The sequence below is a fragment of the Lipophrys pholis genome (assembly GCF_963383615.2).
Source record: "Lipophrys pholis genome assembly, chromosome: 21".
In the NCBI taxonomy this organism is placed as follows: domain Eukaryota; kingdom Metazoa; phylum Chordata; class Actinopteri; order Blenniiformes; family Blenniidae; genus Lipophrys; species Lipophrys pholis.
Genome location: NC_137649.1, coordinates 7,431,418 through 7,445,706, shown reverse-complemented (window position 1 = coordinate 7,445,706; position 14,289 = coordinate 7,431,418). Strand labels below are relative to the sequence as shown.

At 41.8% G+C, this 14,289-nt stretch overlaps 1 protein-coding gene across 1 annotated transcript; it reads right to left on the bottom strand.

Annotated features, from left to right (window-relative positions):
• Positions 1-4: 4 nt before the first annotated feature.
• LOC308126469 (scavenger receptor cysteine-rich type 1 protein M130-like) lies at positions 5-13,261 on the bottom strand. Its single transcript, XM_080490885.1, has 18 exons — positions 13,078-13,261; positions 12,151-12,220; positions 11,969-12,045; positions 11,685-11,711; positions 11,259-11,570; positions 9,258-9,551; positions 8,783-9,097; positions 8,393-8,683; positions 7,492-7,806; positions 4,746-5,039; positions 4,338-4,646; positions 3,923-4,237; positions 2,768-3,076; positions 2,374-2,667; positions 1,909-2,244; positions 1,072-1,182; positions 899-983; positions 5-814 (listed from the first exon to the last, which is right to left on the bottom strand). The coding sequence occupies exons 3-18, from the start codon at positions 12,018-12,020 to the stop codon at positions 658-660; spliced, it is 3,816 nt and encodes a 1,271-aa protein (XP_080347011.1). The 5' UTR covers positions 12,021-12,045; positions 12,151-12,220; positions 13,078-13,261; the 3' UTR covers positions 5-657.
• Between the last annotated feature and the right edge of the window lie 1,028 nt (positions 13,262-14,289).

Below are 14,289 nucleotides of genomic sequence, written 5' to 3'. Positions count from 1 at the left end.
GATGTAGGAAACATATGTTTATTGATCAGGAGTTGCATACACCCGAAAAACAAAATAAAACAAAAAACAAACTAAATCATTGTCAAGATGATGTTCTCATCTTTTAAGCTGGACTTCGATGATTGGTGAACCTTAGTTCTATGATTGGCATACAATTCCGGGAAAAATCAGTTAGCCAAGACCATGAAGCACAACCGAACTGTAAATATGAAACACATACGGGTGGAAGTGAGATGTAGCAGGACTTCATCACTCCAAAAGTAAGACACATTTAAGCTTCTAGTTCTATTGGTTTAGTCAAAGCTTCAAAGAATGATGAAGAAAAGTGTCAGAGGGACGACAACCTATCATATACAATACATATCATTAGAGGTTTAATTACTGGACATATCTCCTAACATACACTACATGTGAATAGGGAAACACAAAGTCTGTACATTTGCTAATTATTTGTTTGTAAAGACACATGAAATGCAGCCACCGAGTGTGGTTTGGCTTCCTAAAGAGCAATGCAACACCAGCTGAAGTGTAACACCAGTCTTCTTTTTGCTGATCAGCAGTGAAGTAACTTCTCACTTCAGCCGAGTACTGCACTTTACTGCCCTTTAAATTCTGCAAAATCACATCACTGAAATTTCTAAATGAGTTGTGATGTTTTCAGGAAAGGACCAGAGGTTCAAACTCGTAACACACTCTCCCAGCCAGGTCTTCGGGGTCTGGCTCGACTGCGTTATCAGGATCCCCTGTCTCTTCTGCGTTTTTGTCTTCAAAGCTGTGACTAAGTCCACGATCATATATGGGGTTGTTGCGATTCCTAAAGCGGATATGGAGAGTAACGTAAGGATTTTCACTCATAGATGTTTGAACAACGATAAAGATAATGCTCCTCATTTTCTACCTTAGATCAAGCGCTCCATTGCTTCTGTCATCCGTATCGTGTTTTATTGCTCCTCCAAACCTGTTGCTGAACTGCACCATGACACCTGAGAAGAAAACATCATTATAACATCGACGCAACACCTTGTGTGACGTCTAAATAGAGTAATTCATAATATCCCGCACGTGTCTTACCAGAACCCCTAAATCTCCTTCTCCAGACAAAGACGCCAACAGCTAACAGGACCAGCAATAACACAAACACTACCACAATCCCAGTGACGGCTGACGAGGATGAGGCTGTTGCTGGAATTCAAAGAGGATATAAAGTTTTCAAACAAAACAAACAAAGAAAAAAAAAAAAACTGAAGAGCTTTAACAAGTATAATAGGATTCTTTATGTAATGAATGGTGTTATTTCCCACACTATGTGGTCCGTGAATGCACCATATAACAATGCGAGATGTACTGGGAGATCTCTGAAACCGTTCTGTTATTCGAGCATGTACAATAAACGACCAGCTCTTGTTCAGTACGTGTGGTGGCGCTTCTTTATGTCAAGACGACGTTACATGGTGTCAGAAGCGGTGCAAAGCTTTAACGAGCCGAGATGTCCAAGTTTAATCCTCCGTCGGAGTTTAACTTCACGAGCCCGGGAGAATGGCCGGAGTGGAAGCAGAGGTTCGCACGCTACAGGCTAGCCACAAAACTGAACTAAGAAAATGGCGAGGTTCAAGTCTGCTCACTTATCTACGCGATGGGCAGCGAAGCAGAGAAGATCTTCACCTCGTTCGAGTTTGCTGGGGAAGATGATAAGAAGAATTACGACAGGGTTCTCTCAAAGTTTGATGAGTACTTCATACCCAGACGCAACGTAATACACGAGAGAGCGTGTTTCTACCAACGTAACCAACTGCAAGGGGAAAAGGCAGAGGCGTACGTAAGAGTGCTGTACGAGCTAGCGGAGAACTGTGATTTTGGGGACAAGAGGGAAATAACACCATTCATTACACTTTAGTCTTTTGGTCTTACAGATCACGGTGACTTCGAGTATCTTTGAAGGAGCAGAGCGAAAAGACATGCTGGAGATGTTGAGACCGTAGACGCAGGTATACAGTCCCTGGTGTTTGTAATCCATTGAGGGGAATTCAAAGTTTGCTGTGTAGAACAGCATGTGGCCAAATGATGGCTTTGCTTCCATAGTGCTTATGTTTGATTTAGTCAGGTAGAAGAAACCTCCGGGGTATCTGGAATGAGTGGAGCAAGTGACATACAAAGTGTTGCCTTTGGTGACCGACACTTTGTCGGGACTGTAGACCACCATCGCATGAGGGGAAGTCAGAGAGATGCTGGGCTTCTCCAGTTTCACTGCAGAATACAGATCAATTGTCAAAAACATACGCAGAACTAGATTTTAAACATTTATGGATCTATATTGGGATTATGTGTAAAAACATTTCCATATGCAACTGAACAGGAAACTATGGAGTGAATCACCTGTGACTGAGAGATCAACAGTGTTTCCTTGAGGATAATAAATGACTCGATCGGCTATCTTCTTTTGATATTCACAAAAGTAAGAGCCCTTTTGGTCGAAGTTCACAGCAGGGAAAGTGAAGGTTGCAGCTTCCTGTTCAGTAAACTTCTCCTTTGTGAAAGTGCCTTGGATGGTTTTCAGGGTGAAAGTCCCCCCCAAGTGCTCGGCTAATATCGCGCATGTGATTTCCACTTTGTCACCCCAGTTCACGTCAGTGCCAGGACTTATCGTGATTTGAGGTTTCTCCAGGGCACCTGAAAAAGGTCACACATGGCCAGAGGTTTGCGTTTTTTTTTTATGTGATCCAACACATCATCGCTGGCACTCACACGATCAGTCGTCTCATCCTCTTACCTAAACAGATGACACTCGCATCTTCACCATGGCCGCAGTTATTTTCTCCAAATTTAGGGTGTGTGCAGTGTGCGAGAGCAGACTCCTGGCCGGAGCATTCCACATTGTCCAGCCATATTGGACCACTGCCTTTGCCAAAGTGCGCACTGTGAGGGGCCGTAATAGCGTGACCGCAACCGAGTTGCCTGCACACCACATCGGCGTCACTCAAGTCCCAATCATCATCACACACGGTTCCCCATTGTCCTTTGTAGAAGATCTCCACTCTGCCGGAGCATTGACTTGTGCCGCTGGCCATTCGAATCTGTGCTGCAGACATATGAATGACAAATGTTGAGCACCAATGCAAAAGACAGTCTTTGAGACAAGCATTTATTGTGATGTGTCTTTGTTTGTGTTTCCTTTGTTTATTTACTGTTATTATTTCATTTCTTCCTTTAAATCAAACCAAACGTACTCATTTATTGATTCTGTCCTGATTCTTTACAACGTTCTTGAAGACACCTCTGTTTCGGTCACTGGACCAAGTCACTGAGTTTGCCTGCAATTTTCTTTTTGGCTACAGGTAATCTTTCGTTAAGTCTGCACCACCTCCGTTTTGAAAGTTGTTGTTTGGATGTCTTGTCATTACCACGGGAAAACTCATTTTACAATTTCAAACATCTGATGTATGTTTTTATGTCAGACAATGCAATCTCCACAAAGCCTTTCAAGGAGTTATTTAAAAACACTGACAGAACAAAACCTCTGAACAGAACCACCAGTACTAAGTACCAGTTTTTCAAAGTGTCTAGCCGTTTGCTAAAACAGTTCCACAATCTCTCTATGACGTTTTCATATCCTTTGGTTCTATTCTAGAAAATATCAAGCATTCTTGTCTATGGCAGCGATAAACAATTCCCACTGCCGAATTTGATTCCATGCCAAATGACCTCCAAGTGTGGTGACATTTTTAGAATGAGCAAAGTAGACACATTTGTCGTGTAGTTCTTTCTCACATTCTTTGAGTCTCAATGTTTTCAACAATTAAGTTAAAACAGAAGTTGATGTGGCTGGCTCAGTATTTCACTTTTTTTTATTAGCCAAACGTAAACGCTTATAGTATGACCATGTGAGAATGTGAGAGTTCTGAAAAGTGACTCTGAACGTCTTTACCTGCACAGACAATACCAGCATCGTGTTCATGGCTGCACTTTGACGGTCTGAAACCATCAAGTGAGCATTGCTTCAGAAAAGTCATGTTTCCAAAGCAAGCTTCATTGGCTTCCGCAACAGATCCTGTGCCCTGGCCAAAATGGGCGGCACCGGGAGCGGTGAAGGCACTTCCACACTCCAGCATCTCACACACCACCTCGGCTTTGCTTAGGGTCCAGTCTGTGTCACACACTGTGTGCCACACTTCACCGTGGCGTACCTCCAGTCTCCCAGAGCAGTCATCTTTGCCATTTGCCAGCCGAGCCTCCAAGCTTCCTGTGAAGTCAAATGAACCACAAATGCAGTCATGGATAAGGTAGAAAAAAATAACTTACTACTGAATTAAACTGTTGTTTTTTCCTCTGTCTCTTTTTACCTGCACAGACAACACCAGCAACTGAGGTGGTGTTGCAAGTTCTGTCTATGTATGGCCTTTGTTGACATTGAGCCAGTGTGGACTCCGTTCCACTACATTCAATTTGGTCATGCCAGGTATGCCCCGTGCCATGACCGTATTCAACCATTGTGGTGATTTTGTGCGCCCTTCCGCAGTTCATCTGTTGACACACCACTGTTGCGTCAACTATGTCCCAGGATTCACTACACACAGTTCCCCAGCTGCCTTTATCATAAAATTCCACTCTTCCAATACAGCGGCTGGGCCCGCCAGTCAACCTCACATTACCTGAAAGTGACAATTGAGACTTCATTGAAAACAGAATCTACATTTTTATTTCTATCCCAGCGACAGATATCTTAAAAAGAAAAAGAAATCTGCTCTTACCTGAACATTTGATGGACACCTCCGAAACGTGAGCTGGCCTGGTGTAGTCTCTCAGTGTACACTGCGTGAGAGAGCTCTCCCTACCGGAACAAGTGATCTTATAGCCTCTCTGCTCTCCAACCTCACCAAATGATCCTGGGAACTGGACAGGATCGCCACAGTTCATCTCTCTGCAAACCACTGCTGCTTCATTCATTCCCCAGTCAACACTGAAGGCTGGGAACCACTGGCCCCCATGGTTGTACTCCACCCTGCCTGAGCATTGATCTGTTCCATTGATCAATCTTATAGTAGCTAGAAAACAAAGTTAAGAGAATAAATACACAATTTTCAGGGTGATGAAATGGAATAATTTAACGTAGTGAAAACATTTCTGTTTCTCGATTATCATCCATGAATTTAAGGCTCTGTTCACAAACAAAAAAGCTCAACTTTTGTTGTGTTTTGAGTGGCCAGTTCCAGAACAACGCTGCTCGGAGCCACTGAAAACACAACTTTTTGAAAACCACTCCCAAAGTGGAACCTTTGGAAAATGCTTGGATTCCATCTTCGGGGAAATGGGGGAAACGCAACTTTTCTGAAACTCTGCTGCTGCGCATGTGCACCACGGCCATAGTAAATAGTTTTTTTTGCACATGCACATAACAACAAAGCAGTCCATATTCTCCTGAGACTTGGCAGTTTTATAGTTGAGTCACCCGTGATAGCAATCTCACGTCTGTCGTCTGTCCATACAAATGTCCGTGCACTCGCCATTGTTAATGTTTATACCGTCTTGTTCTCTACATGCATGTGTGTGGGCTTTTCCACCAGAAAGAACCAGGTGCTAGTTCGGCGCCAGGGCCAGACTTAGCACCAGTTCTTTGTCTTTCCACTGGGCCAGACTGGAGCCTGACACGTCGTCAGCTGGGGGCGGGGTCATCGCTGGAGTTATCGCTACCTACAAGGCGGAAGAGACGCTGAACCGGCTTTCTGAAATCTACAATGAACACGGAGCCCCGGAGTGGTTGTAAAGAAGAATGAATAAATAACTTGTGGGAACGAGATAATAAGTCGCTCCCTGAAGTTAATAATACGAGAGAACAAGATCATTTAATCAGCGATCGCGGAGCCGCGGCTCTCGAGAGTGCTGCAGAGCTCCTCCGCTGCCCTGTCAGCAGCGTCGGATATATTATTTAGAATTATTTAGATTATTTATCGTTTTCCATTGTCGTTTTTTTCAGGCTCTTCATGGTAACATCATTGTAACTAACTTCACTTCCAGGTCTTATATCGCCGGCATGAGGCTGCGTTGCGCTCCACTACGAGACGCTCCAATATATATTTCTACCCACAAAACTTTATTATGAAGCAACACTTTTGGTTCATCAGCAACTAAAAAACAAACTACACACTACTGTAAATGAAAGCTTGGAGTTTTAGCCATAAAATGAGCCTTTTAATGGCTTCATGTGAAAGAGAACTTTAATCAGTGTGTTTACGTAGGTTGCCATTGGAAACGGCTGAAGAGCTGCATTTTATCATTCTACACCTCCATTCCTCCATGTTGAAGCATTTCATTCAGACATCCATAAATAAAGAGAAAGGAGCAGAAATTCACTATGTAATGCCGAAATGTTGAAAAATAAGCCCCAAGCTCATTCACGAGTTGTTATTTATTTTTGATTTTTTTATCTTGCCACTCCGGGGCTCCAGACTAAAACAAGACCGACTTGAAAAAACACCAATAGATCGACGAGGAGACGCAATGTTTTCTGGGTCTTTGGTCTGCATCCGGGGTTCAGGTCAGACTAGATGGAGCGACCCGGACTAAACTTATGAATAAAGTCCGTCAACTCGTTCCTGTGTGCGCGCTGCCAGTGCTACGTTGGTGAAATCAGTGACGTACGACATTTTGGAGTGTCACAATGACGTGGCTCTCACTTGACAATGGAAAAAGAACCGGTTCTTTGGCGGTGCTCATTTAAGAACTGGTCCTGACACCGGCCGTGAACTAGCTCCTGGTTCTTTTAGGTGGAAAAGCCCTATCTGTGAGGTTTCTTTACAAAAACAAAAAAACAGCACCCACTAGTGGCTCTACAGGAATAACTACATAGTGTTCAGCGTTTCTGCCATCTAGGTGTAAACAGACATTGTTTTCAAAATGTTGCAGTGAAAACACGAAACTTTTCTGAAACAAAAATGCAAAAATTAGGCTCAAAAACAGAGCCTAAGATAGGTCACATTTACACATAGCCGGGTTTTTATAAAAACAGATATTTCCCCCACTACATTGTCAAGAATAACAATAACAAACATGTGTAAATTCTTTTACACAGACTTGCATAAAAACCTGTTTCGGAGCTACTATGAGCATGTCAAACCTCTAGGTTTTACTAGTGTTACTAGGAGCATAAAGCTTTCGCTCCTCGACAAAATGGAGCATTGGTGATTGTAAACGCAAACAAGCCAAAAGCGTAAAAACAAGCACTGCTTTAACGGCATACATTGCCATCACAGGAGCCAAATAGTAAACACAGGTCACACATATACGACGCCGTTGACGACGCTTCTGTTGCACACTGTGACGTTAAACTCCGTCTCACCCCGAGTGACCACATGCAAATGGGAAAGACACTTTTTCCAAATGTCCACTTTGGATGGAGTTTTCAGACATAATCATTTTCAGTGACTTGTAGCTTTGTGTAAACCAAAGATTCAAACCAATTTGTGAAATAACACCACAGAAGAATAAACGAGAGGATACCTGAACAGATGACACTCGCATCTTCGCCATGACCACAGTTGCTCTCGCCAAAGGAACTACGTTGGCAGTGCACAAGGGATGTTTCATTGCCTGAGCAGTTGACGTCGTCCATCCAAATGTCTCCGTTACCCTGACCAAAGAAAGCTCCAGATTTGGCCGTCTGGGCCGTTCCACAATCCATGGCTCGGCACACTACCTGAGCGTCTCTGATGTCCCACTCATCGTCACACACCGTTCCCCACGCACCTTCATGTAGAACCTCCACTCGGCCGGAGCAACGGTTGGTGCCGTTAACGAGCCTCAGTGGTGGAACACCTGAAAATATGTTCACTCACTCAGTGATGATATAGCATATCATTCAATTATGTTTCTAGATCATATGAAACCAATATGATTTCTATCATTTACTACAAATTTAACAAATTTGGGAAAATTAACAAAACATTGATTTGCCAAATGTAATCATTTTGGTTATTACCACTTCCTGTGGATTTCAGGTTGGGCTATTTAGATATTTAGACAGTGTAATCTATTTCATCTCCACTAAGCATTGTGTTTACAGTTTTTGACATTAGGTGTTTGTTAGAGTATTTAAAAAAATAAAGTATTTTGAGTCTTGACTGAGTCATAAATGTAGAGATTTCAAAAACCCAAACTATAGTCATGAAGACATTTAGAAATTAAAAGCAGGATCAGCTCTTTGAGCAACACCTTCCTCATTTTTGTATTATCATATTTCATCGTTTTTTAATGATTATTTCTTCTTTTTAAACTTAGCGTATTTTTGCAACTTTATTTTGATAATAAAAAAAACAAACACTTCTTCTCCAAGTTGTCTTGTTTTCAAATGTAACATGACTGTTGAAATGTCATTATTTTGTACTCACACAGAACATCTTACCTGCACATGAAACTGAAACACCTTGACATGCCCCTCCGTGCTGTTCAAGTCCACACTGGCTGATAGAACTCGCGTCAGATGAGCATCGACTTATATACGCGGTCAGATCACTGTCACCGTACTTGAGAGGTTCTAGGTTGTTCTTGGCATTGCCACAATTGATTTCTTTACAGACGATAGTCGCCTCTCTTTGGCCCCAGTTGCTATTGCATATTTTCCCCCATCCGTTATTGTGGTACACTTCAAGTTTGCCGGAGCAGCTGTCAGGCCCTTTGATTAACCTGATGTTCTCTGGAGGGCAAGAGTAGACAAAAAAGAAGAAGAAATGACTGTGATTCAACAAAAGCCATGCAGTCTTTGGCGCAACAGACAGAGCCCAGTATGTGTTACCTGAGCATATGACGCCAGCGTCTTCATTATGGTCACAGTCGTGCGCTCCAAAGCCTCTATGTGGGCAGTCTGCAAGGGCCTTCTCGTGTCCAGTACACTCAACGTCATCCATCCAGACCTGATCAGTGCCTCTGCCAAAGTAAGCCCTGTACTTGACTTCCAGGGCGCTCCCACAGCCCAGCTCTCGACATGCGACAGCTGCTTCCGGCATCCCCCACCTATCATCGCAAATTGTCCCCCACTGGCCGTCATTGTAGATCTCCACTCGGCCGGAGCACCTGTGGGTCCCATTCATGAGTCGAACTGGTTTATTGTCTGCCAGGGTGGAGGAGGGGGGGGGGGGGGGGGGGGGGGGGGGGGGACACAAATCTAATTTAGGGAGTGTTTATTTACCAGCTACTCCAGAAGTGAATTAAATAACAGTAATAGACAACAGATGTCAGTCAAAGTGCGCCGGTGTATATTTGTGGCTTACTTGCACAGACTACAGTAGCGTCAGCACAGCTTTCCTTGACATCTTCAAAAGTGCACTGTGCAATACTGGTCTCATTTCCAAAGCAGTAGGCTTTGACTGCCGTGAGGTCATGTGCCTCTCCGAAATTTGGCGGCACTGCCTGAAAAAGCGGCGTGCCGCAGTTGATTTCTCGGCAGAGCACCCCAGCGTCTTCTTTGCTCCAGTCGCTGCTGCAGGCTCGTTTCCACTCGCCCGTGTTGAAGATTTCCACCCTGCCGTTACATCGATTGCTTCCATTGACCAAACGCAGAGATTCTGCAAATTATAAAGGCAAAAAATGTCTTAAGTAAAAATAACTAGACACACAAGTCCTACTCAGATTCTCATTTCTGTGTCCTGACTCTACCTTTCCTCCCATCTACCTCCTATGACCACTGCTGTGTCTCATTTTCTTTCTGGCAGACGGGAGGAGATTTTTCACTTCATATCATTTGATTGAACAATAACTAAGGGCCGTCTGGTGATGGACAGAAATGACAGTAGTTTTGGTATAGCACAATAAATCCCTCTCATGAATCACAATGGCAACATTTCATATAATGTTTATTTTATGTTTATCTGTCTTGTCTAGTTTGTATTGCTCAAGAATCTCACTCTGTTTTATCCTTTTTCATTTTCCATATTCTGACACACATTTGTCACTTTCCCTTTAAATAAATGACACCCGTAGAAATCACTGAGATGTGATTTTAAAGAAACTTGAAAGCAATGGAGTAAAATTATGAGCGGCGCTCCCTCATTAAAAATAAGAATAATCTGCAAAGAGTCATTTTGTCCGATTATTCATGCAGTTGAACAAAACTACATTGGACATACCTTACAGAAGATTCTGCAGGTCAGATGATCAAGTTTTTGAAAAAGTCTAATCTCAAGCTCTATCAAAGTGTGAATGATGGAGACAGAGACACACCTGGCTGTATATTTGTGTTTTACCAAAGAACCAAAGATCTGCATCAAGCCAAACAAAGACTCTCTCAACATCTGTTGAACCTCTGGGTGATACTTTAAAATGAATTATTTTATTGTGGGATCTGTCAGTGTACAGTTTGTAAAGCTATTGCATTAAAAAGTCTGTATATTTCCCGATGAACTACATTTTCGAGCAATGCTTTGTTCTGAGTCGATGAGGAGAGAAAAATAACTCCTGAACCTTGGACTTTAGATTTGCAGCAACGTAACGGCCTTGCTGCAGTTAACTGACAGTAAGAGAAACTGGTCATGTGAACACATGATTCATCAATACGACCGGTTACAATAAATGCTGGGTTGGCAGTTTTTCCACCTAAGATGTACTTCCTAATTTCTTTTGACAGTTCCACTTTTCACCGAAAACAACCTTGTAATGCAAGTTACAGAGAATTTAGGATGTTTTGCTCCTGACGTTAAAACATTTGATAAAATACACAAAGTTCTTCAGCAATCCGTAATCCTGCGGGTCTCCTAAGATCTGGAACAAAAAGGTTAGAACCCACTTCTAAACGATTCATATATTTCACATATTGTTTTTTTTTTTTCATATCATTTGTTTGAGCCAAATGAAAATCACATGCATAAGAAAAGCTACCATTAGGACAAGAGTGGATAGCTGACTCCTGAATTAAAAGCAAAATATTTCTTGGTTCTTTTAAGCTACGGTTTCTGCTCTGCATCAGTCAATGGAACTCTGCAGGTTATTTGTCTGCTAATGGCAATTTAAATGGTAATCATGAAGCACTTCTATTTCGACTTTCTCTTTTTAAAACAAATAAATACATGTCCAAGTCTTGTTAAAACTAGTACTATGCACCAGAGTTTCTCATTTTAATCCAAACTGGCCTTTTTGAAGGGTAACCGTCAGCTTTGACTGATAAAGGGAACCCACAAGTACAAAAACTCTCCATTAATAAAAAAATATGTGGATGTCAAAGCAATTATTTTAATAATAATGTGAATGGAATATCAAACAATTCTATTAAGCCCTACCTGAACAGATGACGCCGGCATCTTCACTGTGGCCGCAGTTGTTCACACCTATTGCTTTCTGTTGGCACTGGAGAATGGAGGTTTCATTCCCGACACACTGAACGTCATCCAGCCAAATCTCATTCTTCCCCTGTCCAAAGAAGGCACTCTTTTTGGCCTCGATGACAGTACCGCAGTTTAGCTCCCGACACACCACCTCAGCGTTCGAGATGGTCCAGTGGTCGTCACACACGGTTCCCCACGAGTTACTGTGGTAAACCTCGACCCTGCCGGCACATCGCGAGGGCCCGACCAGCCGAATGGTCCCGGACTCTGCAAATGGAAGGCGAACGTACGACAGCTGCTAAGTGCACCACTCGAATTTAAGCACGTCAGGTTAAGCCTGAATAGATTTTTACCAAGAAACTATAAATTTAACTCACTGACCTGCAAGCGCCAGCAAGCTCAGTAGAACTACAGCAGAAAATGTAGAGTCAAAAAGTTGGTCATGACATTGAAAACAAATCCCTTTAACATAATGCACGGGAGCAGTACTATCATTTGTCAATTTATTAGTTCCAACTAACTTACTTTTGTCGAGTGGATCTAACATTCCATCTCATTTGTGACTTACAGAGTGACAGCCAAACTGAGCCTGTGGATGCAGGCCACTTCACGTGGAGAAGTAAAGTTCACAAGAGGCAAACAGAACAAAAAACAAAAAAACTCACCAACTAAGAAGTGTGAAACAAAAAGCAGCTTCTCGGAAGAGAGGATGGTCATATTTGCCTTCAAATGAAGGTAATCACTATAAGTGCAGAAGAAAAATGAAAAAAAAAACAACAACATTATTCTTCAAGAAGTGTGTTTTTTCTGTGATTTTATGCCAAAATGTTGTCGATGTCTGTCGTACCTTTTAGATCCACAAAGTCTGAACAGCTCCTGAAATGTTTGTGAAGTTCAAGACGAAGGGTCGATCATATCTAAAATGTCAAAAAGAGGAAAGTCCCGACGCATGGATGCAGTAATTGTTGCAAATAAAGAGGACTGACTGGACTTGGACAGCAAACTGGACACATGTTGACATTTTGATCAATCATTAAAGACGGAGGATGAAAGGAGATTTTTATCCAAAAACTAATGTCCAAAAAAACCCAAAAAACACACAGACTTTTAAAATGAAAAAAACTAAATGGTGAAAAACTAAATAAATCAAAAACAACTTAATGGTGAAATATAGTTGTGCATGATCGAAAGAACGATTAATGGACTGGTAAAAGTTCCTGCTTGGAAATGTTGCAGTGGGTAAAGAGTCAAAGGGTGAATTTGACTCCCAGTGCTGATATTCCCCTTCCCAGCTCACTATTGCTGTTTTATTTATTCATTTTTAATCTGGAATTTAAGGGATCCTTAAAACACACACACACACACACACACACACACACACACACACACACACACACACACACACACACACACACACACACACACACACACACACACACACACACACACACACACACACACACACACACACAGTGTGTGGTGTAACCTATGCAAACAGGCCATTTTGTTCCTGCATCGGTGCAACCTTTACAAAGGCCCCCCCATGAAACGTGGCATGACTGCAGTTCTGTTTACAACTTTTGCAGAAGCACAACTATTTGATCAGCTGAAATTTGTTCAGAATTCTTTAAAAAAAAAATTCTCCTTCAAATCACTACATTTTGGCACATATCCTCTTCACATAGCTCTGGATTATTCTAAGCCAGATTTAAACATTGCTGAGGTTATTTATCAATATCCACTGACTTATGAACATTTAAATTCATTTTCTTACCTTGAAAATTGAAGGATTCAGTTTTTGGTCATAAATAAAATTAGTCTGTGGACAACAATCCCCTGAGTTTGTTCTCTTACAGAAAACCGACTCTACAGGACCAGTTGTTGTCCCATATCTTGTTTTCTCATCTGGAATTGTGAAATTGTGAGTCCAAAGCAGTTGTATTTGAACAGTTCCTGTCATTGACCAATAAATATTGCTCCCACCCCTCCACCACCTTGTGTCTTCCTGTTGAGAACGTCATGGCAACAAGTTGTTCAAATCCCTTCTGCACCTTCTGAAGATGGTTCAGATCAGACACTGAAGAAATGGTTTTAAGGATATTGTAAACATATCCAAAAAAGAAGATTTTTTTGGGCCATTGGAACATACTGATTGTCGTTGGAAAAAAGAAAATCTTATGAGAACATATGGCTCAAGTATGTTGAGGCTGTACTTCACATTAAATCTTAATATTGCCCAACTTTCTTGTCTATTCAGCATTTTGTGTTGCATTACTTGGACATCCATTTCCACAATTTGCAATTTTTTTTTCTTCACTTGCTTCCAGTTACAGTCACGTTTTCTCACACGTGCACATGTGCATGCAGACTCTAGTCTTTTACTCAATTAGATTTGGCTGATTTAGGCTACTTTTTGGGGTGGGGGCATTTTGTAACTAATGCAGAAACTATCAAACATCTTGTATAATCAAATGTAGGATTTTTGAGGCCATAGGTCAAGTCAAAGATTTTGGGAGGCTTTCAGACTCTTTCCTTAAAAACTTGTCTGTTTTAGAGTAAATCATGATCTGATTTATTTTAGTTTTTCCACTTTGAACCTAATTATAATCAGATGATTGGTCAAACTGACTACTGCTGACTAACTGCATGGAGGAGTGGTTTGATAATGATGCTGACATACAAATAAAGAATAAAGAACAAACAGACAGTCATGATTATGATTGTTATATACGTTATTATACAGTATAGTATTGGTGCTATTGTCAGTTCCTATTCACTGATAAGCTTTTGACTCACTCCTGCGATATTGAGACACAATATCCCATTGTTTAAGATAAGATAAGATCAGATCAGATAAGATATCCTTTATTCATCTCACATGTGGAGAAATTTGCAAAAATCAAAGTATGTTTCCGCCCGGTCTCGAACCGGGGACCTTTCGCGTGTTAGGCGAACGTGATAACCACTACACTACGGAAACTCCATG

Excerpts from the sequence above, each read along its gene's own strand:
- LOC308126469 (XM_080490885.1), bottom strand. The coding sequence starts at position 12,020 with ATGACCATCCTCTCTTCCGAGAAGCTGCTTTTTGTTTCACACTTCTTA. Across the intron at positions 2,668-2,767 it reads TGCGAGTGTCATCTGTTTAG|GTGCCCTGGAGAAACCTCAA; the intron begins GTAAGAGGATGA and ends GACCTTTTTCAG. Across the intron at positions 1,183-1,908 it reads ACTCGAAGTCACCGTGATCT|CAACAGCCTCATCCTCGTCA; the intron begins GTAAGACCAAAA and ends TTTGAATTCCAG.